We start from the raw sequence: 27,400 nt of genomic DNA, 5'->3' as shown, positions 1-27,400 counted from the left end.
TGTCATGTGACTACCAATATGCCAAAGACAGGCGGATCTTTTTTAGTATTCGATATGTGTATTTTTATTAGTAAGGAAGTTGTAATATACAATATTCAGGCCTGTCTCACTTCCATACAAACGGCGCGAAATCGCCGAGATATTTACATACTATTCTGGAAGACAACCTAAGTTCAACCTTTTGCATTGCGTTTAGCGTTCATGGTACAATAACTGTCTGCCGTCTCGCTTCAATCTGCTAGGGCTGTCAAGCGAGCGCGCGAGTCGCTCAGCCACAGGATACAAAAGTCCCAGCCTATTGAGACTGACTAGTCCGGTGACTGGACGCTTGCGTTTATCATACCGAAACTCGGGAGTGAAACTTCTGTACCGTAAGGTACTAATTATGTATTCTGTGGTAGAGTGTAGACTGTAGACCATCATACTAGGGCGCCACATAAAACGTTATTTTAGATAACTGTAGAAACACGCCGCGCGTAAACTTGCATCTGTGTTAATTTAAAATTCTACAGCTTTTCCGCGGTTCGCGGTGTCGCTACTCGCTATGCAAACACCTAAGTAGAGCCACCCCATAATGTCTTGTAGTAAAATTGTTACGTATTTATACTTTAGCAAGTAAGTTTAGTCTACGGCCATAATCGAGACGCAATAATATTAATCGAACTCTCGTCACTTAGGGATTTATTACATCTACCGAGTAGAGTGGCGAGTCAGTGCTTTCAGCCAATCGAATTGTCTGTTCGGACAGTCGTCACTTTACTCGGTAGGTGTGATCGGGCCCTTACACTGGCCTAATATTCCTACCATAGACTCGACATTCCAAAGTTTGACTTTTACAACGAGTTCTCAACAAATCCGAAATTCACTTGAATCAAGCACTATAATAAACTATGCTAACTTATAATTATATTCATTAATAATTATACAATTCCAACTTTAAATATTAAAATTTATATGCAAAAAAATCTTAAAATAAAGGCAGCATCCGTAATTATGAGCAAACTACCTACGGACAGTAATTCCAAGTATCAATCATTATTACAAAGCAGACTCCAAAACGTCGCCAAGAGAATTCTCTAATTTCTCTATCGAAATGTCATTTGCGATGCCTTATGACGATTTTGCCTTATGAGAATTCAACGAAAGCATCTAGGCTAAGTCCCTGAAATGTTTGACCAATACTAGGCTTGAATCACTGCACATAGATAGACCATGCCGCTTACTAACTAAATGTGCATTCGAAAAATTAATACCTCAACCTCTCATCAGTCTAAATGTATGGTGCAAAAACTTACAACTGACTATTTTACAAAATAAAATTATTTCAACAATAATTCTTTACCAAATGATCATTTTAAAACGTGCTATGCATCTCATAAAATAATGTACAGGCACTCGTATTTAAAATAAAAGGAACTATGATCAACTATGATAGGGCCTTATGCACTTACAGATTTATTGGCGATTCACATTATTCGAACGTCGAAAGCAATATTCGAAGTATAAGAATCGGGCCTCTGACCATGATCATCGCCGGCTTTGACCACTTGCCTAAATTGCCAGTAAAATATTGCCTAATAAATTGAAAGGCTTGTGCAAATATATATATGTGGTATTTCATAAAACATGTAACAGTCATTTTAGGCAACATATTATTATTACATTACAATAAATATATGTTATTAGTTATTACATATTTATGTCATTACGTTAAATTAATACTTTTCTCGACAAGTTTTTAGTTGAAATGCATTTGAATATTATGCAGTGATCAAACTATATTTTTATAGAGTACTACCACTTTCTCAAATATCTTTTGGCGGTTCTCAGAACTTTTATAGGAAAATTGATTCATTAGATCTTTCTGGATTAAACAGATTTTAAAAATCAAAAAGCGAGATAGTTTTAAAGTTTTGTATTGGACATTTCATCGTTTTGGACCATTCTCATTGTGGCCAGAATTATTGCCAACATTAACTACAAACCCAAGTCCAAAAGCAACCTTACATTAGACTCCACACCGAAATAAAAACTAAAACTTTATTATAATTAAGTGACTAAGTTAGGGACTAATTTTTTTTTTCATTTGGAAACAAACCCAAATTCCATTTTAGATCATTTTACGCTTAAACAAAACTTACGTTTATTAAACTATTCAATCGAAAATAGCTAGTTCATCTTCTGGGATGATCAACCCAACAATGTCTGGTGAGATCAGATTTTCACTACCATAAATCAAAGTCCATCAACACAACATATCACACAGTTCGGTTTGAGCAGTTTCGTCTCAACATAATATCTTTCACACAACGAATAAACAAGCAAATAAACAAGCAAAAAGTCAATTATTGTATAACTTTATACAATAATATTGTCAACTAGCTGTTCGTAATTATTTTACGTATAAGCCAATTGACCAATTGCAAGTTTTTTTTACATTTAAATATTTATAAAGACATCTTAAAGGGTTTCACAGTGGATTGGCGTTCTGTGGAACTATTTACATCGCACATGCATATGCATGTAATCACAACAACGAAATAAAATAGGCCAGACCTCGTGCGAGCCAAACTCAACAGAATATTTTCATATTATATAATCAGTTGATTTTGAATAATAATATTAAAAACAGGCGTGCCACATTCAATAGGCGAGAACATATATCTATATTATATTTAACACTTACGAGACTATAGACCGTTCAATGTTATTCTATCTCAGAGTTTCTGTGATCCTCATTAGCATTGTCCTGTCCGAGGTAGAATATCTGAACGGACACTACAGCTAACAATCTGTACGCCAAAACCGACACTATCACAAATTCAAGGGCACTCTCTCACTTCCTTAGTCCGTCTAAGCACCAATTCCTTTTTAAGAGTAACATTACTCAATAACTGTTAAATCAACTATGTTTTTATGCAAGTTATAGATTTTGTCATTACACTTTTGTAAATCAACTATCTTTTTTGCAAAGTTTCAAGTAATGTCAATCTTATGCTCCACCAAATTATATAAGATATTTTCAAGATAATTCCAATAACCAACTTGACAAGATATGATATTTATCTTTTCATTAATTATGATTGTGCAAAACACAACTTACTCATCTACTTTGTACTTTTGATAGCCCAAAGGGATGTGCTGTAAAACAGTATATACTCAGCTTTAAAATTATTTAAAAAAAACATTTTCCTTTGCAACACCTAAACTAACTTTCCAAGATATTTTCATTCCTACACCAACACTTGATCCATTCCATTCTTTTCAAATCTTAATGATAAGATATTAATAAACATTTTTTGTATTTTACATTTTTTCTCGAATAAAAAATACTTTATATGCAAACAAGGGTTACAAAGCTTCGTTTCAACATATTTACATGCAATTATTGAGTCAAACTTTATATTAATAAAGCAATAATATTATACATTTAGATATATTTAGGATCTATATTCTATTTACACTTAGTGCTATATACATTTAACAATTCCCCAGAGAATGTTAGTAGAAATTAGTCAACAAAAATCCATTAAACACTATCAACATAACAATTCTTTAAGGTAATGTACATTTTGTGCACACTTTACACTTGGTTCCCATTAATTAAGCACGACACTTAACTCCTGTTTTTCTAGTGCACTTTTTCGCCCGTTTTCCTTGGTGATTGATTCAATTTGCTGCTGTTTTTGTGGCTCAATTTACTTCTGCTTTTCTGGTGCACTTATTTTCTGACCCCTGCTTTTTAATGCACTATTTCCTCACCCCTGCTTTTTAGATGCACTCTTTTCTTTTACCCCTGCTTTTCTAGTGCACTTATTTACTCCTGCGTTCCTGGTACATGCATTCCCCTACTCCTGCTTCCCTGGTGCTCTATGAGGAGGGAGAGTATCGTGTCGCCTGTACATCAGTAAATACGGCATGCGCGGCGGCTTCGGCTTCAGAACCTGAGCGTCTGTCACTTGGGTGACAGTGGAGTCATCGTATCTGTAAAGTAATACATAGTTTATTTTGTAATGTTGTGTTGTTTTTATACACAAATATAGTTTGCGTTGTGTTTACTCAGTTTAGGTTGTCCACATTGATTTCAGAGACGAAAAATAAATTGCATCATGGTAGGTTTCAAAGTTGTATAACAACTGCTTCTGTGATAAGAGGTTGAAGTAACAACCTCAAATACAAGTATCATAATTAATGTTTTATTACTAATTAGGAGACTACGTTGCAACCTACGAATAATAAAAACAGAGAAAGAGTAACTGTGTCAAAAAATTTGTCCACAAGTCTACAAATTGTGACCAGGGCTCATACAACGAAACGGTTTTGAGACTGAAACAATCGTACGAGAATGTTGCGTCCTACTCTAAAAAACGTGAAAAGACGTTGTTAGAGCAGGACGCGGCATTCTCGTACGATTGTTTGAGTCTCAAACCGCTTTCGTAGTAGGTCTACTGAATACACGCATACTTTATGCACATCTTTATTTACACAATTTTGTGTAAATAAAGAAGAAGTTTGAGTGATGTTTCCGGTTTCGTGGCTAATTTGGTTCCTTTTCGCACACTAAAATCCATATTTTTATAATAAATTCGAAACGGTTGAAGTATGGGAGTTACGATTCCTTAGTTTTTATTATTCGTAAGTTGCAACTTGCAACGGAGCGACGCGACAGGTTACAGCCAAATATTCTTTGGATGAAATCGTATGAGTTAAGCTTAGGACAAACCTACGCGACCAAAGCGACTGCGAAGCGGTAGCGTCTACCGCGCGGCGGACGCTGCCCATGTAATCTTATGGCGTCGTGCACACCTACGCGACCGCGACGCGAAATGTTCGCGTCGGCAAAGCGAAACATGCGCGTCAAGTTGTCAGACGCGTGTTTTGAAGTGTACATAACTAGACTTCTTTTTTAAAACCTTTTTTATTATTATTTTGTACAACTCTTTAGTTTATGATTTTTTGATTTGTTTACGTTTTGATAGATAGTGTCATGATATTAAGGCACCTACCACATGTGCATGCTTTAACACAGTTTTGCTAGCGCATGCTTCTCGCATGAAAAGATGTAAGACTGACTTATCTACCACATGCATGCGCAAGCCACATTCTTGCCGAGATCGTCGACGTATAAACAATGTTTCTCAATGAAGAACTATTTCTTCTGCTTTAATTTTTCCAGTGTTTGCTAGTGACAAAATTGATAATGCATAAATAAAATATTTTTTTCATATGCGTATTTTTTTATTCCTGTCTCTTTCCATTTGATCTTCCACAGAGCGAGCAGAGATTTTTATAATTCAATGAATTCAGTTGCAAACTGACGTTTATAATATGTATGTACGTAAATCTGCCATTTTATAGCAGCGTGCGCGCATTTCAACACCATATTTTGACTGACAAAGAGCGGCTTGAACACTGAACTTCCAACCACACGCGCAGACAAGTCTACACGGAGGCATGCCTGAATTTCAAGCAAGTTAAAAAAAACAACAAGACAATCTTTGGGGCTTGCGCGTACTACAGTTTTACCAACTACACGCACAATGTTCAGTGTTCAAGCAGGCATGCGCAAGCAAATCTGTAGTCAAGCATGCACGTGTGGTAGGCGCCTAAATTAATTCAACTTGACTATTGTGGACGTGTTTTATTCCTCTGCACCTTCCAAATCTAAAGCAAGCTTAGCATCTCGCAACCCTCATGTCCGTCCGTCCAACGCATCGGACTCTGATATTAAGTATGAGGATATCATTACCACAACAGTTAGCATACACCAGATAAAGTCGCGCGTCTTCAGTGATTGTTCATTAACAAATTAAGTTTGACGATTCGCGCCGTAGTCGCGCAGGTGTGCACGGCCAGTTTCGCGTTGCAGACGCTCTCGTATCGCGTACCGCGTCCCCTGTCACTGACGCGTAGGTTTGTTTTAAGCCTAAGCTGCGAGACGCGCGCCAGCGGAGCTACGCGAACAAAACGGCCCTTGTATGGAACGTGACGTGTCGCTTCGCTACAGCGTAGTGTCGCTTAGTGCGGTCTAGCCTTTATGCCTGACAATTATTATACATACTATACTAATATTATAAATGCGAAAGTGTGTCTATTTGTCTGTTACCTCTTCACGCCCAAACCGCTCAACCGATTTTGCTAAAATTTGGTATGGAGATACTTTGAGTCCCGGAAAAAGGACATAGGATACTTTTTATTGCGTATGTAGTTGCGGGCGTCATTTAGTTCTATAATAAGTCAATTACATACCTGATCCATCCAGCTTGGCCATGGAAGGTGTCCGTGACATAGTGTCCCTTCACAGCCTCAACTCCCTCGTGGTACACCACCGCAAACAGCTTGTACAAGCGCTGCTTTGTGCTGTATTTTGCTGACATTATTTCTGTGGAGTTATAGCTTGATTAGTACTCAGTTTTGTAGGGTGGGTAGTTTGTGAAATAGGGGTATAATACTCAGTGTGTTTTGTCCACATAAGCGAATGTATCGCGTTCGGAGACGAAAAATAAGTAGCATCATTGTAAATGTACAGACTAGCACAGACATTTCCTGTAATAGTACCAATACAGGCAGTTGCTTAGTTGCAAGAAAGATGCAACTTGGGACCATTCCTAACCAATTTGTCCTTCTGTATTTTAATTTACTGCTATTTTTATGAACTGTACAAATGATATTATTTGTAATTTGTTCCACCGTCGCTCCTAAACTACAGACCTAATCTTGACGAATATAGATTTGTTATTCTGTGTTAAAAGGCCAGCAACGCACCTGCAGCTCTTCTAATGTTGCGAGTGTCCATGGGCGACGGTAGTTGCTTTCCATCAGATGACCCGATGGCTTGTTTACCCCCCCCCCCCTTATTTTATTAAAAAAATGCTATAAATGTACAATAACTTACTAGGATCGATCTTGAGATCAATCGGGAAGTCGATGTTCTTGACGATCTTGGCCGTATGCCCTTCAGCATCAAGCTGGAAGCACTTGAGGTGCAGCAGCAGCACCACGGGCAGCTGCTCCAGCGATAGCTGCTGCCAGGCGTCCGACACGCCCTCTAGCGTGTCCTTGCCGGCGAGCAGCTCTAGCGCGTCCTTCACGGTGTTGGAGCGCTGGAATGTTACGTTTGTTAAAATAAAATTAGAACAAGCTAAAAGATTTTCTATTAAAAAGATAAACATCATTAACAACACCCCACTCTTGAGAAAAAAGAAACGAGATATCTCCTGGTGGATGCGATAGTTGCTACCCATGGAGTTACAGGCTACAGCTGCTTGTGTGAGCAGTGTTGTGAGTAGCATCCCCGGTCTTTAGATATTGGTGCAATGTCTACAAAATTGAAGGGCAAGGGGCTTCAGGGTGAAGAATTAGCAATTTTTCACCCCCTAAAGCTTTCGCTTAGTGATCACTCACTCAGTCAAAAACAAAGCGTTTTACACCTGAAGTCTTTATTAGGTCACCTTACGTCTGAAGTCTTCTCTGGATGCATTTCAATTAGAAACTGTTGGGGGGCTTTTTTTCAATTAGAAAAAACAATTTTTTCTCAAGGTAGTAGACAAAATAAGTTTGGGATCTAAGGCACATTAAACCACTCTCTCACCTCAATATCCAGTTGCAACGTAAAGAACGGCTGCACCGCATCCGTAACTAGATGCGGCGGCGGTGCGGGCGCAGCGGCAGCGGGCGCGCGGTGTAGACGCAGGCGCGTGCGTCCCCGGAATATATCCGCTAGAGGCGTGCGACGCGCCGCCCATCTGCGTTCCACCGCACCCTTATTACGCGGGCCCATCACCTGAAAAGTTTACTTGGGTAAATGGATGTGCAATTTTACATTAAATACTGTTTTGTAGGTAATTCATACTCAGTTTAGGTTGTCCACATACAAGTAAAACTACTTTCGGAGACGAAAAATAAATGGCATCATCGTAAAATGGGAGTGAATATCAAAAGCAATTTACCAATTCTAGAAATTATGTCAAGTGGTAATCCGGGAAAGGAATCCTAGATTTTTTTATGAGAAATGTGAAATAAAAAAAATGAACGCTTTGTTTACGTTTTACACTGACCTTCCACTCATCATCATCATCGTCCTCGGCGGGCTGTTCTGGAGCCACTTCGCCATTGGGCTTGCCGTTGCTGTCCTTAGGTTCCTCGGGCTCCACCAGCTTAATCAGCTGAAATATCACAATTGATACAATAATCATTATGTCTTCTTACATTTTGAATGTCTTAACAGTTTTTAAAAGTTTTAATACGAAAAAGTTTTAAAATGTTATTTATTGCAAACTCAATAGAAAATTACCCAAGGCCCGGCGCAGAAAAGAATCTCAGTTATTTGTGTATTTTATGTGTAACATTTTTTGATAGGCGTGTTCGCCGCAGGATGTGGCTAAGATAGAAAAAAAAATGCTTTTAGATTTTTTCAGCCGCTAATTGAAAATTACATTACGTTGAACATATCGACTCCAAAATGTTATAAAATAGTAATGAATTATGTTTCTAAAATACATAATTATAATAATAATAAATAATAAATCTTTATTTCTCAATAAAATCACATACAATATGAGGCATCCCCATTAAGCATAAGATTACTTTTGTTTTATTATTATATTATTATACCGATCTTTTTTATGTAAGTACATAGGGAAAATAAACAGAATGACAAGATTTAGTGAAAATAAGTATACAGGGCATGGGCGCCGGCAGAAATAATTTCCAAGGGGTGCAGATTTTAGTTTTTTTTCTTTTCTTTTTACTTTTTACGAACAACAGTGACTCTATTTACGTCAACAGAATATATTGTAGGTACATATTTTAGTGCCGAAACATTACGAACTATCTTTGTACGGCTTTCAACATACTGCTTTTTATTTCAATAATTCCTGTCGATCCCGAGATTCCCAAGGGGTGCAAGTGCAAGTGTACCTGGCACCGCCCTGCCGGCGCCCACGATACAGAGTGTAACAAAAATAAGTGATAATACTTTAGGGTGTGTACGTGTTCCTTGTTATTATTAGCAGACAGAATTTGTAGTACCTACCTTTATTCCTAAAAGGAAAAAGTGTTTTTGTAGGTTTACTGATTGTTTAAAACATTTCATAAAAGTAATTTAAACTAAACTTAGGTACGCAAGAAAATAATAAAATAGCATTTTTTTACTTCAGCCACTTTTTTGCGGCAATAACACATATACATTTCTTTTACTAATAAAGTATACTTACAGAAAACTGAGATACCTTACTTTTGTGCCGGAGCTTGGGCTTTTTTGGGTGTTCGTCTTTAAATTGCATTGTTTACGCATATCGAGCGTAGCAAGTACGGCGCTGTAGTCTAAGCGATAAGTTGAGAAAGGCGAAATATAGAGATAAGGGTCATAAAAATACGTGCGAAAGCTCATTAGATTCGGGAAGACGTCTAGAAAAATGTATCGGAAGCGTGTATTAGCACACAAAAAATTGCAAAAATTATAAGCAAATTAGGTTGCAAAAAAAAAGGTATTACCTATGTTTTTTGTTAAAAACTCCGAAACTATTAACATTTAAAAAAAAAATTAAAAAAGATTCTTAAAGAAGAGGAAATTTCCATAAAAAAATCCCAACTCCCGGAATTCTATCTCTATTATTTATAATTTTAATTTAACGCTGAAAGTAAGCCTTCGCGCGGCATTTTTAGGTAGCGCGCGTGGCTTCAAAACCGAGCACGTCACACTGATTATTTTTTTTAAAGGTATTAAATATTACTTTAAAATTTTCAAAAACTTAGTGTATTCCGAACATTTCAAAGAATTTGCTTCCTTTGGGAATTTAACTTAAAGTTAATTTTTCAACAAATTAGACAAATGTTAACTAACGAAATTTTTTCGAACTTCCGGCCTCATTGTACTTTAAAGAAAACCTTTAAATAATTTTCGTAAAATTTTTCATTTCGTGGAGCCCTTCATATAAACATACTTGACAAGATCACGCCATAAAAGTTTAAAAAAATTTAATACTTTGTTTATAATCATTTTTTAACTTGAACAAAACACTAGAAATCCACGTAATATTGTCAAAAAAAAAGTTGTTTCATTTAAAAAAAACGATCATAAACAATAAAATATTGCTATTAAGAAAAAAATTTGTTTCTAAAAATCACAATATTTTCAAGAGAATAAAGGTAAGAAAAAAAAATTTATTAGCAAATGGCGGAAAAAACATTTTTTTTTTAGTTAATACTTGTCCTTCATTGATATGAAACCAATTACGTGATAGTAAATGAAACTTTTCTAGACGTCTTCCCGAATCTAATGAGCTATCGCACGTATTTTTATGACCCTTATCTCTATATTTCGCCATTCTCAACTTATCGCTTAGACTACTGGGTCCAGCGGCAATATTAACCCTCCGTGCACCACGTGAATAAAAGTTACACCGTGCACCACGTGGGGTTTGTCAAACCCCAAGACTTATCTGGGCAAGGAATGCGTAATTTGTGTTTAATTGTTAATTTTATTTCAAATAACTGTTTTTTGTCTATTTAATTGTAATATAAAACGATACTTACTGAGATAACTCCCATTTTTAATTCTTTACACCCAAAAATGAAAATATAATAACCTTTTACCAAGTAAAACGTAGACTCTTTTTTGGTGAGCTCCCACAATTGAAAAGTTACATTTTTTCCCGAACTGCTTTAAAATTTTAAATGGAATACAAATTTAATAATATGAACTTAATATAATCAGTCTACACGATATTTAGGCAAGATGAAATCGGTACATTTTTACAATGAAATTGGGCACGGTATGTGTAAGCAAATAGGTCTATTATTGTGCTCACAACCGTATTTGAGTTTTTAATTTATCTTCCTGATACAATCTGAATACTTCTTTATTGATCTTGATAATTTTTCTGGTGGTCCAGGGGCTGCTTTGCCAAAAAATCGGTGAAACTGTTTCAAGAACCTCTTAGTATCCATGGTTTATATCTTTGCGATTTTTAAAATCTTCTATGAAAGTCACACTTTATTTGTTCATAAACCTGTCCAAAAATGCTTATTAAATCGAAATGAATTCAAATATGCGAGAAAAATAGATTTTTTCACATTTTATAATACTCTGCCTGTACAACTTTTTAACGACGTCCTGAACTACGTGGGGTTTGTGGGACCCCAGCACACTTTGTGCACGTCTGTTCGTTGCATCGGTGAAGAAAATCCTAAACTACTGCCGCCGAACGGTAAGGCAATGTCTTAACTCCAGCTACATAAAGCGTCAAAAAATCACACGAGTATTTAAAAAGTTATGAAAATTTTTGTACGTCTGAGGTTTGTTAGACCCCACGTGGTGCACGGAGGGTTAAAGATACTAACAAAATCATTTGAGTAGATATTTGATATTATTATGTTAATCGCTCGAAGTTGAAATTGCTGAATAACGCCGATAAATTTTGTGCTGTCACATGATACAACATGATCATGAATCTGCAGCTACATAGTTTGTCTGTTTGCAGTTGCTGCAGTTTTTACTTGTATCAAAATATTTCGAGGCACCAATGGCTTCTACTTTCAGCATCTACTTTCATAGTTGTCGTATAACGTATTGCAACTTGTAAATATTGGTTCAGACCACCCACCTCAAGCATCTCATCATTCAGGGAATTCAGGAGGCATCCTAAGAATTCCTCAGCGTCTTCCTGTCGGCCCTCCTGGGAGCCGGGGAAGCGGAGCGCACGGAGCACACGCAGGGCCGCGGCGCCGTCGAGCGGCGGGCCGCCGGGCACCGCGCCGGCGTCGCGCAACCGGCGGCCCGACGGGTTGTTGCCCGACCAGAACTCGTAACAGAGCTCCACCCTGGAATGTTGAGTTAATAAAAATTAGTAAGGTATTGGAAATTATTTCGTACTTAACATTTATTAGGTTTTTGTGACTTGCCTTGAGCTTTGGATTAAAAGACACATAGTTGATGGAAAAATTGTTGGTTGAGTGTGTAGTATTTTTTGAGCATTTTGAGGTAACTAATCATAGTTATTACTGTTGGGGAAAATATAAATTTGGTACAGTGAAAGACACGCTAGATCTTATTCAGATGAATAACAAGCAATAACTTACATTTCATAATGTGAAATAACTTGGAAGAAAAAATGGAAATAGAAAGTTTGTTTCATCCTCTTGGAACTGATATTTTGACATTAGTGGTTAAAACTACACTGTAGTTCAGCCTCGTATTCATGGTAAATAAAAGTTTAGCAACAGTTGATCAACATGGTTGATGATGCTGCTGGAAACATTGTTTAATAATTATAATTGGCTGTCCACACGCCAATCTGCGTTAAAATGTTGCCCGAGGAAGTAGTGTTGTGTTCTTTGTATCTGATGTATATGATTTCTAATAAAAAAAAAGAGCAAAAGATGGTGGATTCGAAACTATCTTCTGCATAGAGAAAATTTGATTTGTGATTAGATAATTTTAGGGCTTGAGAAATTTCTTCGGATGCATCGTTCTTTTTGTTTTTATCTTTGTATTCTTTTATAGAAGAATCCCATAGTAATGATTTTGATTGAAATAATTATATTATTTTATCATTTCTTCAAACTACTGCCATGTTTATAAACTGTTGCAAACACGTCAACATTTAATGCTAAACTGATGTTTTGCGCTCATCGAGCGAAAACTTGTCAACATGCTATTGTCAACACTGCAACACAGCGTTGCCACTTGCCAGCAACATGTTGACAGCAACTCCGCAACACGTTGATTCAACTTTGTTGCTAAACGAATGTTTACCATGAATATGGGGCTTAAACTATTGTTTCATAACAGCTTTGTCTGTTTATGTCATTGTTGATAATTTTGTCACCTTCTTTGTGTAAAAGAAGGTGACAAAATTTTCAAATAAGGCGATTACAAAACAGGTTAACTCACATAGCATCAATAACGGGCGTACTGGACTTTCCTTTTCTCGCCTGGTAGGGCAGGGTCTTGAGCAGGTTATAGAAGGGCGGGCAGGCGATCAGCGCTTGCAGGATTGCGTTGACATAGCAGTAGTTCGATCGGTTTGTTAGGCCGCGCGGCAGGAGCGTCACCGTGCGATTGTCCAGTTGGTATTTAGCAAGGAACTCTGGTAAATAAAATTTTGTTTTATGTACACTTACTTAGGTTCAAATTTTTTTTATATAAAATATGTATGTAGGTAGTATTTGTGCTGGCCCAAACTCTGATAAGCGAAAAGGAAAAGTAGCAAAGTAAGTACAAGATGTAATGTTTGTTACCTTTCAAGAATTTATGATGAAACTATATGAGAAAAACAAAAAATGATAAACTTTTATCAATGACATTTGAGTTAGTCAGTAGTCACCTCTAAAAATAATAACAAACATTGCAACATGAATATAATGTTTACCTATTGTCTAATGTGCTACTTCACACGATCATGCTAATGACTGTAATTGTGCGACAGTCTTACCTCCCATCCGGTACGAATTGGGGTCATCGCTGAAGGGAGATGGCTGCACGGGTAGAGCGGTTGTCTCTTTTTGTATCGGCACCTCTCGCACCTCGTTAGGCGTCGAGGCCTTAGGAACTGTCTGTGATGGTACATTGCTCACAGCATTTACCGAAGTCTTCTCTGAATAGGATATTGCGGGCGTGCTGGTTACAGCCGGTTTAGGCACTGGGGATGCTTTATCCGCAGCCGCTGTCAATGGAGACGCATCATAGGGTGGAACTTTGGCCACTGGTTTTACATTAGCAGCCGTGGGCGGCGTCAAAGTGGTCGGGCTTATTGGTTCCTCCACCGCTACCGTTGAAGAGACGGCGGGAGCTGCCGGCTTATTCGAGAATAGACTCGCCCAGGATTTGCCCGGTGGCTGAGGCTGCGGCTGGGGCTGGACTACTGGAGGAGGAAGAGCATCTCCCCTATTCCTGGGGGTAGGAGGTGGGGGGAAGTCGGACGCGGTCGGCGCGGGAGGCGGCGGCTGGGGAACCGGAGCCGGTTCAGGCACGGCGTTAGCCTTCCTCGAGTGCCCAAACGGCGACTTATTGGTTACGATCACTGGTGGTCCCTGTGCGTGTAGTGTTATAGAAATCGGCATGGGCGCCTTGCTCGGGGGCAGAGGAGGCTCGCGCTTGGCGTGCTCCACTGGGACGGTCTTTTCGACCTCGGGATTTTCGTTGGACGGTGACCGGTTGGGAGGGCCGTCGCGCTTCTGTCTGTTTCCGAATGGTGGCTTCGGAGTTGACGCGGCAGGTTGTACCGGCAGCGCAGTCGGTGCTAGCGGCTTCTGCGGCTGCTTCGCCGTCGGGAACGGAGCCGCCGGTCCCTTAGTCGGCTTTCCTACGACCGGGGGCACCTTGGACGCCGGGGCCGGCGCGCTGGCTGGCTGGAAAGCCTTGACAGGTTGAACTTGGCTGTCCTGTTTCTCAGCGTTCCACGCCGGTTTCGTGGTGTCCGATTTTATCGTGGGCGAGGTCTTATCGTTGGCGGGCGACTTCGCTACCTCCGCGGGTTTCTCCTGCTTGGGGCTGCCGGGTCCCTTGCTGATCTTGAGGTCTTTTATCGGAACGGAGTCCACTACGGCCGACGTAGAAGCGGCTATCGGCTTTTGCTCCTGGCCCTTCTCCGCGTAGTTCTTGTGGCTCTGGCCGGCGACGAAGTTCTTCGCGTGAACATTGAACTGGTGGGGGGCGGAGTGGGGAGGCGGGTGTGGAGGCGCGGGCATCTGGACGTGGTGGGGCGGGATGTACATGGGCGGCATGTACTCCACACCGCCCTCGACCGGCGGGCCGTAGGGCGGGGCGGCATAGTGGGCGCCCGCGTAGTACGCGTCCACGGCCTCCTGCTCCATCACCACCTCCTGCTGGTACTCATCGGGGACCTTCTCCGCCTCGCCCTCCACCGGCATGGGGTATTCGGGGTAGTAGGGGGGGTACGCGTAGGGTCCGTACATTACGGGCTGGTACATGGCCGGGAGATGGTAGAGGGGTGCGCCCTGCGCCTGCGCAGCCGGGTAGTACTGGGAGTAGGGCACGTAGTAGGGCGGCTGCGGCGGCGGCGAGGGTGCGCGCTTGTTGCGCCTGTCGCGCCTGTGGTTCCTCGCCTGGCGCTCCACCTGCTGCGGCTGGGGGACGTACTGCTGCGGCGGCTGGTAGTACTGGCCCATGTAGCCGTGCACGTTGACGTTGGCGGTCACTTGGCTGACGTATACGTTAGGCGGGGCGACGGGCCACTGGGGCGGCGGGTAGGCGGGCGGCTGGGGGTAGGGCGGCGGGCCGGCGCGCTGGGGCGAGTGGGGCGCCATCTCGCACTCGCCGCCCGACAGGCTGTCCAGGCTGCTCGACACGGTCGCGCCTCTTCCACTACTCGACGAACACGAAGAGTTATCTATACAACATAATAAAGGAGTCTTAAGACACTATTTGTATAGATATAGCTCAATTTTATCACGCCAAAATGAAAACTATACATTTCCTATGAGATTTAATTTCGCTTTTGTCGTGGGGAACAGCAAGTGAATTAGTAAAAAGTTTACCGTGTACAGAAGGAAAAGATGTAGTAAGAATGAAAGTTAAAATAAAATTTCTACTTAAGAATAAAATTACTTTAATGTTGAACACACTGACATGACTTGCAAAAAAATTTTGGGTCCAACTTAGTCTATGTAAATAACCCAACAATTGTGTTGTCTTTTCATAAGTGAAATACTGCGACAACTCTTATAGTACATAAACTATATGATATAACAAAGTTAAAAATTAAAGGACACTAACCTACAGCAGGCTCCGTCCAACCGTTGGTCGTAGCCTGGGGTTTCCTCTCGAAGAGTGCACACTGTAAGCTGCTCAGTTCCGCTTCTTTCACATCTGTCAAGTCTAGGAACTCATACTCCTGAAATACGTCACATGTTCAGTTAGCTCCTACGGGCTTGGATATGCCCTTACACACCATTCAGCTTTGGTAAAAAGGCTTTTAGATCATTATCATTATTAGGTCTTAAAGGACTGGGTTTCTTTGGTATTTTTTTGCTATTAGCTTTGACAAAGTGTATTTGAAAAAAATATTTGTTTAGGTCAATTATGATTAATGATACCATGTACACCATTTTAATAATTATTTGCTCCATGATTCCACTTATCCATCTTTTTCTGACATTTTTCATTGTATCAGACATAAACAGCAGCATGAATTAATAAAAAAGTGGTATAAATATTTTAAAGGACAAAGTTTAGGTGTAGATAAGGTTTATTTATTAAGGTACTTAAGAATTTTAATCACAGGTAATAATGTTATTTTTAATCTTAACTTCCATAGTATTCTGCATTTAATTAAAAAATGGACTTTGATCTTGTTAAACAAGTTTTACTTTTATAGTTTTTTCTGGTCCAGTAGTTTTATACATATTTCTATTAAAAAATTACTTTGATGCAAACAATGCTGATTGCACTTTGAAATAAATAAACATTGAATTGTTCATTCACTACTTACATTGTGCAATATTTACACATGACATATTAAAAATATTTTACAACTATAAGTCTAAAGCCGGTATAAATAGTCAGTACTCAAGATGCATCTCGGTCTCAAGACACGGTTCAGGATCTGTGATTGGTAGGCTGTTTTCTGGACTTTTGAATTTGGACCAATCGTAGAGCCGAACCGTGTCTTGAGACCGAGATGCATCTTGAGTACTGACTATTTATATCGGCCTTAGCAGTATACTGCTAAGGCTTTATTATAATAAGAAGTTAATAATAATTATCTGTCGTCTAAAAAATATTTTACTCAAAAATTTAGTTACTGCATTGCAAAGTTCTGTTTTATTATAGCAAGGTACGCATTTGCCTTCTTCCAAAACCTGTTTTATTGGTAGATTGTTAACAATATAAAGTTGATGTATAATAAGGAAATTAAATTTTAGCCTTCACTTTGTAAGTACTAAATGTTGCCTGAATAAAGAAGCTACTCACGAAAAATTTGCTTGATAGTAATAAAAAAAAAATTCTAGGGAACCCGGTTCTAGGGAACCCAGACTGTAAATTGGTTTGCTTAAGTAAAATGTAAAAACTATGATATTATGTTTTGGGACAAGTATTCTAATTCAATTAAAATAAATTTATTTGTCTAAATTAAACTAACTTTACGTCACAGACAAACTTTTGTTTTAATTTATTTATTGTATTAGTATGGATGTACCCTAATGGAGGAGTAAACTCCTAAAATACTATTAGCTACTCAAACTAAGTGGCTTTTTAAGTCATGCTGATGACACAACTTTTTAATGTATAATCCCTAATGTACAGGCTCCCCCAGGGCTTCGTTGCAATTTTTTTTCTTTGTTGTGGGGTTGGTTTTCTAGTGGCCCTTTTGAGGGTTCCGTAGCCAATGGCAAAAAACGGAACCCTTATAGATTCATCATGTCTGTCTGTCTGTCTGTCCGTCCGTATGTCACAGCCACTTTTCTCCGAAACTATAAGAGCTATACTATTGAAAATTGGCAAGTAGATGTAGTCTGTAAACCCCGCATTAAGATTTGGACATAAAAATGGAAAAATTATAAAACATTTTAGGGGTCCCCATAGACACAACTGAAACAAAAAAAAATTCATCTAAACTACACTTGTGGGGGTATCTATAGATAATCATATTGAGGTTTCTAATATCATTTTTTTTCTAACCTGAATAGTTTGCGAGAGAGACTCTTCCAAAGTGGTAAAATGTGTGGTCCCCCCCCCCCCCCCCCCCTCCCCTCTAACTTCTAAAGTAGGGGCATGATAAGTCTTAAAATAATATATAATGTATTACTATAAAATATACATTACTATAAAAACTACCAACGGGTTTGGACGATATCTAGCAAGTAGTTTTTTTTATTTATATCATAAATGGTAAACCTTAAATTAATTTTCATTAAATCAACTGAAATACAAAAATAAATCAAAAACCTTTTAATTTCATTAAAATAAACCTTATTGCTGCTGCGGAACCCTTCATGGGCGAGTCCAACTCGCACTTAACCGCTTTTTTTATAATTTCGAGCCACATTGACACAGGTGAAGCCGACTGGTGAAATAGGTGAACGTGGATCGAAAATATCAAAAAGACGGGTAAGCTGGCTTAGTATTAATGAACCGATATCATAACGTCGAATATCATATTATTATTTAATCTCAAATGCAGCCTAGCAAGACTTAGGCATAATCACATGAGAAAAGTAAAAGGTTCTACGATCGAAAACGGTTTACACTTTACAGCCTTTCTTTTATTGCCCAGCTGTAACCTTAAAATATACATTTTTAAAGGTGAATAAAAAATAACTATGTCATTTATAAAGATTTATGTTGATAAAAGTAAAAATAAGAATTGCTTACTTTATAGTATTAACAAAATAGGTGGTACATGGCTGTATGAAGCTTTATGTTACTTTTATTCAGAGTTTTCAGCATTTTTCAATATTTTTAATTATTCGAATAATATCCGAATTATTCGAAAAGTTTTGTAAAATATTCGTATTATTCGAATAATAACAGTCTCTAAACGCGCGTAAAAAAACATCGTGTGGAAGGGCTCTAAATTAAAAAGTCATGTACAGTCTTCTTATAAATGATCAGGTAATCCAGAAATTTTTGTGGCTAGTTGGCTACCACTCAGTAAGAAAGCATGCAACAAGTCTTCCAGATATGCTAATATAAGCTTCCTAGATTGTAAAATAAGTATTAGTATCATCATTAAGCTGTAAGTTAGAAATAAAATACGAACGTATCATGGTCGAACTGAAGTTGTAGTTTCGTTGCAGTAGTAATAAGTTAGCACACCAACCAATGTGGTTCCCTCAAGGTTCAACGTACCTGCAAAACATTCATGAGCTACAACTTGAGTTTGACAACGACCATCATTTAAATCAGTAATTTATACTCCCAGTTAATTGTAGAAAATCAAGACAATCCGACTTTTTTTCAATTTTGCGACTGTAAAATTATGATGATCCATAGGAAAGAAACTAACTAGAAGAATTGTTTTTTTCTCATCAATAAATTTTTAGAAAGGTAATCAATATTTGTAACACTTTTATGCATTTTATAGGACTATGAGATTAATAATTATCTGAATAATTTATCCATCAGAAAAAGTTGAGGACTTCAAGCAATATTATTATAATAATAATAATAAAATTAAATTAAGAAATTTAAAAAAAACCCCCGCCAAACGACTTTAAAAAGTAATGAAATAATATTTACTGCCTTCAAGTTCAAATAATTCCTAACTTGCGTAAAATAATATTTTAGTCCATAATGGGGATTGTCCATTTTTTTTTTAATTTTGCTCATTACAAAAACATTTCGAGGAATAAGGTCAGTGACCGTTTTTCTGTATATAAACGAAAAAAATACCCATTACTTACTTATATTTTTTATAAATACGTTTAACCTTTGTTTGACCTTCAATGCCGTTAAATTAGCAATAAATTCGACCAACATTACATTTCGAACTTTTGGTAAGCTTCTCGTATCAGCTTTCACTTATTGAGAACTTGCATTTGACGAACCGGCCATTATAAATAAGATTGAAAGGAAAAAAACATATGCAGAGGTCAATTGGCGGCCGATGATGACGTCAGAGCGAAACTTTAAAAAATTATTGAGAAAAAACTAGCCAATGAATTTCAAAATTATTTAATTTATATTCTTAAAATACCCTATTTTAACGAAAAAAAAAAGTAGGTACATGTGATTTTTTTTGGACAGTGCCCATTGTTGTCACGGTGTGTCGGGGGACCGCTAAGTAAACTACAACCTATAACAACCGCTAAGTCGCTGATTATCACGATTCAGTTCGCTGTGAATTGATCGCTGTGAACTTGTTATGACGTGAAATCAAACTTCTACATCAGCGGTCTCCCGACACACCTTGACAACAATTATGGACTAAAATATTCCTTTACACAAGTTAGGAATTATTTGAACTTGAAGGCAGTAAATATTATTTCATTACTTTTTAAAGTTGTATGGCAGGGGGTTTTTTTAATTTCTTAATTTAATTTTATTTCATACTTTTTATACAGGGCAGAATATTAATTCCTATCGACAGAATCATATTCTCATGATTACCATTTATCAATGTCCTTTTCGATGAGGCCGTTAATATGAGCCCAAACATGAAACCTCCACTTTGGGTTCATACGAAGCTCGGTTCCTATAGAATCCAGGTGATGCTGCAGTTATAGCAGCAAGTAAATATTTAGTGTTTATCTACTTCTCACTGGTTGTCGCAATCAAAATGAGCCCAAACACGAAACCTCTTGATTACCAGGTGATGCTGCAACACCAGGTCAACTTTCCATTATTATGTGTATACGCATATTGTATATTCACAACTAGAATGAAATATAAAACCCATCAAACGACCATAAGTTGCTAATGGCCTTTCATGAACCAGATAAACCCGGATTGTCCAGCACTGAACAGGCTGATGATGATGAATTATAGCTAAGAACACTCTCGATCATGTCAGCTTTCGAACAAAAAAAACTAGATCAAAATCGGTCCACCCATTTGGATGCTATGATGCCACGGACAGATACATACACAGACAAACAGACAGACTGACACGTCAAACTTATAACACCCCTCTTTTTTGTCGGGGGTTAAAAATATTATTATTGTAAACTAGTTCAAGTATATTATTAATTATTATCTTAAGTTGGTTAATACAATTTAAGATAATATACTTGAACTAGTTTTGTAATGTAATATTTGCCGTTATTATTATATGTAGGTAATTAATAATTATGCATATTTACTGCAAGTTGAAATACCAATAATCTGAGTAAGTAAACCAGTTTCAGGGGTTTTTGACGTAACAAAATATTTCAGAAAATAGGTTTATAAGTAAGTACCTGCATTTTGTACTTTGAACTAGATTGCAATTAAGATATATAATAATAATTACAAAAACCTTTTAAGAATATATTTGCATAACATTAGAAGTAGATTCCATTCTTTGTTTTATTGCATCATACTATGCAAAGGAATTCTTTAGCCTGCAGTATATTGATTTTTCAAAGTTATGCTTTTAGTTATAAGAACATACACATGTCTTTAGAGCATAAAGTTAATATACGTAGCGGAATAGAGCAACAATCTCGAGCTGTCGAATAAAACCAAAATTAGTTTCATCTGTGTGTAAAAATATGTGTACGTATACACTTACATAAGCATGATGAAACATGATTTCTATGAGATTAAATTGTCAACGTGCGGCACGTGCCGACTGGACGTCAAAAAAAGAGTGCTTCTGTCATATTCACACGTCTCTTTTCAGCTCTCAGCGTTACTGATAGGGACATCTCGCTTGGTCAGGCCTTTGTTACTCTATTCCGCTAGGTATATTAACTTTATGCTTTAGAGGTCTACTTGTTTAAGAATTTATCTTTATCTTTCAATCAATGAACAGTTTGATCCATCTGATTAATTTGTACATAAGATATTCATCATAGTAATTATAACTTATACAAAACGACATAACTATGGACAATTAAGTTGTGAATTTATTATGTACTATAACTTAATGATATCCTAGGCATAAGCGAAATGAGGCGAGTAGGAGAGAAAATAACAGAACTAAATGAGTACATACTTTATCATAAAGGCGAAACACCTGGCCAACGAGGAGTAGTATTTTTAATTAAAATAGCAATGAAAAACTATATACAAGAACTGATAGGTGTCTCAGACAGAATAGTAACATTGAATATTAATTTACCGAGATACAAAAAAACCGTGGACAATCATACAAACATATGCACCTACAGAACCAGCACCGGAAAGTGAAAGCGACGCCTTTTACTGCACCCTGTCAGATATTATAAAACAATACCACAATAACTTTATCATTGTTATGGGTGATTTTAATGCACAGGTAGGCTGCAGAGGACCTGGCGAAGAACTGATATTAGGCAAATATGGATATGGAAAGAGAAGTGCCAATGAACACAGACTAATTGAACTTCTACTACAAAACAACTTAACATTACTCAATACAGTCTTCAAAAAAGATCTCAAAACCAAGTGGACCTGGCTATTACCCGATGGCAAATACAAAAACGAAATCGATTTTGTAATAACTAACAAACCAAAGTTTTTTAATGATACACACATTATTCAAAATTTAAATTTTAACACAAACCACCGAATGGTACGCTGCCGTTTAAAGAAATATCCAACCAAAAGAAGCAGAGATAAAATTAAAAATAAAATGACAGTGGAACAACACAGAAAAAATAGATTTGTCTCTAATCAATAACCTATAAGAAATACTAAACTTAAATAGAAGTGTCATAGAAAAATACGACCTCATGAATAAGAAACTGTCCAGAATGAGGAAAGGGAACATTACTAAAGAAGTGAAATTTAGTGAGAAAACAATGGAGCTCCTAAAGGAAAGAAACGCACTAATAAAAGACAAATCAAAAACCCAAGAAAATCGAAATAAAATAGCTGAACTGAGTAAAGAAATTCGAGAAACGATAAGAAGGGAAAGGAAATTAAAAGTACGAAAAAACTAGAAGAAGAGATCCAAAGAACCGGGGGAACAAGAAAGGCTTTCAAGGAATTAAGAGAATGTGGTAAGGAATGGATACCAAAACTAAAAAGCAACAGATCTAAGCAAGTAACAACTCGTAACAGAATCCAATGTGTTGCCACAGACTACTACCAAACACTTTACTCGAACAACGACACCGAACAAGAAAAGAACGCCTATGAAAACTCTTACATAAGCTGTACAAAAGTCCCACCAATACTCTTGCAGGAAGTACATAAAGCTATAATGTCACAAAAACTAGAAAAAGCCCCAGGACCTGATAACATAACAAACAAGTTAATCAGAGGCACCGAAGAAGAAATAACCCCAATCCTAACCAAGCTGTTTAACGAGATTATAACAACAGGTAAAATACCGAAACAATGGAAAGAATCACATATCATACTCCTTCATAAGAAAGGGGATAAAGATGACATAGGTAATTATAGACCAATTAGCATGATATCAAACGTTTATAAAGTCTTTGCAAAGGTAATTTTGGAACAAAAAACAAGAGTCCTAGACGGAAACCAGCCGATTGAACAGGCAGGTTTCAGAAAAAATTATAGTACTATAGACCACATCCCATACAATCAAACAAGTTTTTGAAAAATATAATGTATACCATAAGACACTGTATATATGAGCATTTCTCAAAAAAAATGTACTTTCTATCTTAATCTTTGTCCCACATTTTAAAATATGTTTTTCTATAAATAACATAGACTATTACCCATTTCTATTAAATAGTGTATGTAGTAAGTTAAATAAATTCAGTAAAAAATATTTACAAATTAGAATTATATCAATAAATAATTAACTATAAAAATATTTTGAAAATCGGTCTAATCTAGTTGTATGAAAAGTGAAGTGTCCCAATTTCATACCGTCGCAAACAATTGATTGTATTTGTTGCGGAAATTTTTGAAACAACTTATGTATTTATTTAGGGCTGCTAGACCTATTTAAAAAGAATATTTGGTCGTATTAGAACAAATTTATTTAATCAATAATGTTTTTATTGTATCGCGGAAAAAGTTCCTCTTTGAAATTCCTTTTTTGTGACCATATTTTTTTTAATTTTGCGGTCTTTTTTTATATAAATATGTTTTAGTATAGTAGCAAAATTGTTAAGCTCGGTATCCATCTTATTTTAGTTTTGATATTTCTTTTACGTTCCACGTGCGCAAACAGAAGGTTGTCTATTAGCGTAATATATATAGCGCAAAAAAATTCCAGTCTTTGTTACCCAAGAAACGCAGACTAAGCTCTAATATTATTATTATTTCGCCTTTAGATCCATTAAAGCTCTCAATTTAGATTTCGTAAGACAAATCATAAACGAGTATTAGTTTTAGTTGTATGCGTATACAAGTTAAAAAGTTTATTTAACTTGATTCGTTACTTCCTTTTTTGTTACTTTTGAGTGGTAACGTATACTAAGAAAAATAAGGTAACAAAATAGGAAATTGTAAGGCAGAGTGTTGAGTATGTGATTATTTCTATAATAATTATGAAGATTACGTAAGCCACAGAGAAGCTTTTAAAGATTTTATTATTTGCTCATCTTGTTTTGACACATAATTTTAAGCAACATTGATATTTTTGATTTTTATGTAATAATATTAGACAAACAATATTGTTTGTCTAATATTATTACATTATATTGTTTCAGATACTGATTTATTAACCTAAGGATCGTAAAGAAACAGAAAAATGATACTCTTATTTAAACAGATTTTTTTATTTGTACTACTGTGTAGACTAGGTTTGAGAAATCCTATTTTGTTACCAGAATTATATTTTGGTCTGTTACTGTCCCATAAAAGCGGGCGCATATTTTTTTGTTTTTTTTTTAATATTTTATTAGGATATTATGATGTTTTTGTGATGAAGACAAAAATAAATATTTCGTTTTTACATTATATATGTATAAAAATAATACAAGATAAAATAGACTCAATATTGTAAAGATAAGAAAGAGTTTATGGCTGAATAGTAACATAAAGGAAACATTACCGCCTATATTTTAAGATTTTTGTGTTAAAAAAAGACAGTTTTTTTAAAAAACAAATTAAATAATGTTTTAGTATCCCATGTAATCAAATAAAATTTCTAATAACACAATTCAACATTGAATTTACGTAACATAATAAATAAAAATAAAAATAAAAATAGCCTTTATTTTCTACAATTTACAAGCATGATTAATTATTAACAATTATAAAGTATATTCATTTTAAGTAGTAGTCGCCTCTTCGGCGTAGGCCTCTCCTAAATCCTTCCAGCAGTTACGTAACATAATAAAAGTAACAAAATGGGAAATTTTCTGCACCTCGGGTTTGTTTGAATAGATTTTGCTTTTTATTAACATTTTATATCTGAAAACAACCCCTATTTAAAATTTTGTAGACATTTACCCATAGCTTAAAATAAAAAAATTGGTAATATTTAAACATTTTTATTTTATCGTATCTTCTAAAAATGGTACATTTTTTTTTGAGAAACGCTCATATGCTTTATAGACTATGACAAAGCATTCGGTAGCATAAAACATAAATTTATCTGGCGGAGTCTTAAAGAGCAAGGAGTGGAGGTCTATGTAGAACTAATTAAAGCCATCTACAAAGAAAATAAAAGCCACATCAAACTAGAGTCTATTGGAGACCCCTTCCCAATTGATAGAGGCGCAAGACAAGGAGACCCATTATCCCCTAAACTGTTTAACTCTGTGCTAGAACACACATTTAGGCGATTGGACTGGGATAACTTTTTTTTTTTTTTTTTTTTTATGAAATAAGGGGGCAAACGAGCAAACGGGTCACCTGATGGAAAGCAACTTCCGTCGCCCATGGACAATCGCAGCATCAGAAGAGCTGCAAGTGCCTTTTAAGAGAAAATAGGGTAATAGGGGAGGGTAGGGAAGGGAACGGAATAGGGGAAGGTAGGGAAGGGAATAGGGTAGGGGATTGGGCCTCCGGTAAACTCACTCACTCGGCGAAACACAGCGCTAGCGCTGTTTCACGCCGGTTTTCTGTGAGAACGTGGTATTTCTCCGGTCGAGCCGGCCCATTCGTGCCGAAGCATGGCTCTCCCACGTTAATAACTATGGGATTCTAATCAATGGTGCTCGCCTTAACCACTTAAGATTTGCCGATGACATTGTTTTACTAGAAGAAGATCCTAAGATATTAGAACACATGATAAAAGACATAGCAGAAAGAAGCAGAGAAGTAGGTCAGAAATAAACACAGACAAAACCAAGCTAATGACCAACTCGACAGAAGTCCAAATAGAGGCATATGGAACTAAACTTGATTATGTAAAAGAATATGTATACTTAGGACAAATTATATCCCCAGAAGACCCTATGTCCAAGGAAATAAACAAAAGAATAGCCTGCATGCACATCAAGAGAAAAACTTTCAACATGTGTATTCTCCCCTGTATGACATACGGGTGTGAGACATGGGCACTAATGAACAAACACAGAGGGTTACTAGCCAAAACTGAAAGAGCAATGGAAAGAAGCATGTTGGGAATCAGGCTTAGCGATAGAATCCAAAGTTCAGAAATAAGAAAAAAGACAAAAATATATGTCTGTTATTTTTGTCTTTTTTCTTATTTCTGAACTTTAGCACACATAGATCATTTAAAATGGAGTTGGACCGGGCACATGTTGCGTTGCAAATTATTTAAGTGGAGTAAGCGAGTAACCTTATTGTATCCAAGAGGAGACACCAGAAGACAGGGACGTCCAAAGACAAGATGGAGTGACGATATCCGCTTAACTCTAGGACCATACTGGACCAGAGCAGCGGATGACCGAGCTCATTGGAGAGAGCTGGAGGAGACCTATGCCAAGAGGCACACCGAAATGCGAGACATAATCTAACTTAAGAAAGTTACTAATCTAACCAAAATGTAAAACATATATTTCAGAATAAAAAGGGCTTATATATAACTTAATGATGTCCTTGAAATGCTTTGATGATAATTATTGACCATATTTTATTTATCCTACACATCATTATGTACTACTACAAGAAAACAGTGATTTAGCATTTGTGAGTGGTCCTTGAAGAAAATATTGTTACATCACTGGAACATTGGACTTTAATTAGAATGTCAAGATTATAGGTTATATTGACGGGTATCGTAAAAAGAGTCGCTTCGGGATAGTTGTAATTAGTCGAATACATGTAAACAATTTTATTTCGTAGTGCAATAATGATTTCGGCGATTAGGACGATGCCGGATAAATAACAACAAATCCATCTATGCACATGTGGTATGTCAAGTCATGTAGGTATGGGATTCAGAAATAATGTAAAATCACGTACCGATCTATGTTACCGAAACGTTTTCAATACAGTCCCGCTCAAATCGAGCGTGAATTTCAACAAGCAAATCTTGTCGCACCGTAAATCAGATAATGTGCGGAAATTTTGGAGGTCTATAAGATGGCGTAACAACGCTCGGTTGCCGGGTACCATGTATTGACAAATCGCCTAATTTATTATATTATTTAACACTTGCACCTCTCTATGAACGTCCCGTGCGCATTGAAATCTATAAGCACTTACCTCCCACGGGCACAATAATTCTGGAAAGAGATATTTTTTCTAATGTAATGGCTAGTTTCGATATCACCAAAACAAGAAACAAAAGCCAAACAAAATCAAAAGATAACTGCAACTATGTGACTCTTACCGTTTTTATCATATCCATGGCCTTTTACAGGACAGCATTACGATTGATTCCTTTTATTTTACATATGGAAAGGGTCTACGGCGTTGCGGAATAAAAAACTTGAAACTGGATCAACGTCGAGGCCATGCACTCACCGACAC

General features: G+C 36.9%; 1 protein-coding gene and 1 long non-coding RNA gene across 2 annotated transcripts; one reads left to right on the top strand and one right to left on the bottom strand.

The window, feature by feature from the left end:
* The first annotated feature begins 327 nt into the window (after positions 1-327).
* On the top strand, positions 328-9,022 carry LOC121738696. Its single transcript, XR_006037323.1, has 3 exons — positions 328-404; positions 5,582-5,593; positions 9,012-9,022. It is a non-coding gene; the product is annotated as an uncharacterized LOC121738696 (long non-coding RNA).
* LOC121738695 (ubiquitin carboxyl-terminal hydrolase 10) lies at positions 1,910-27,400 on the bottom strand. Its single transcript, XM_042130914.1, has 10 exons — positions 27,261-27,400; positions 15,740-15,857; positions 13,437-15,353; positions 12,896-13,091; positions 11,607-11,823; positions 8,058-8,165; positions 7,592-7,783; positions 6,896-7,103; positions 6,250-6,382; positions 1,910-3,984 (listed from the first exon to the last, which is right to left on the bottom strand). The coding sequence occupies exons 1-10, from the start codon at positions 27,276-27,278 to the stop codon at positions 3,849-3,851; spliced, it is 3,243 nt and encodes a 1,080-aa protein (XP_041986848.1). The 5' UTR covers positions 27,279-27,400; the 3' UTR covers positions 1,910-3,848.

This window comes from Aricia agestis, chromosome Z (genome assembly GCF_905147365.1).
Source record: "Aricia agestis chromosome Z, ilAriAges1.1, whole genome shotgun sequence".
Lineage (NCBI taxonomy): Eukaryota > Metazoa > Arthropoda > Insecta > Lepidoptera > Lycaenidae > Aricia > Aricia agestis.
The sequence above is the reverse complement of the archived record's forward strand: the minus strand, read 5'-3'. Positions and strand labels throughout refer to the sequence as shown.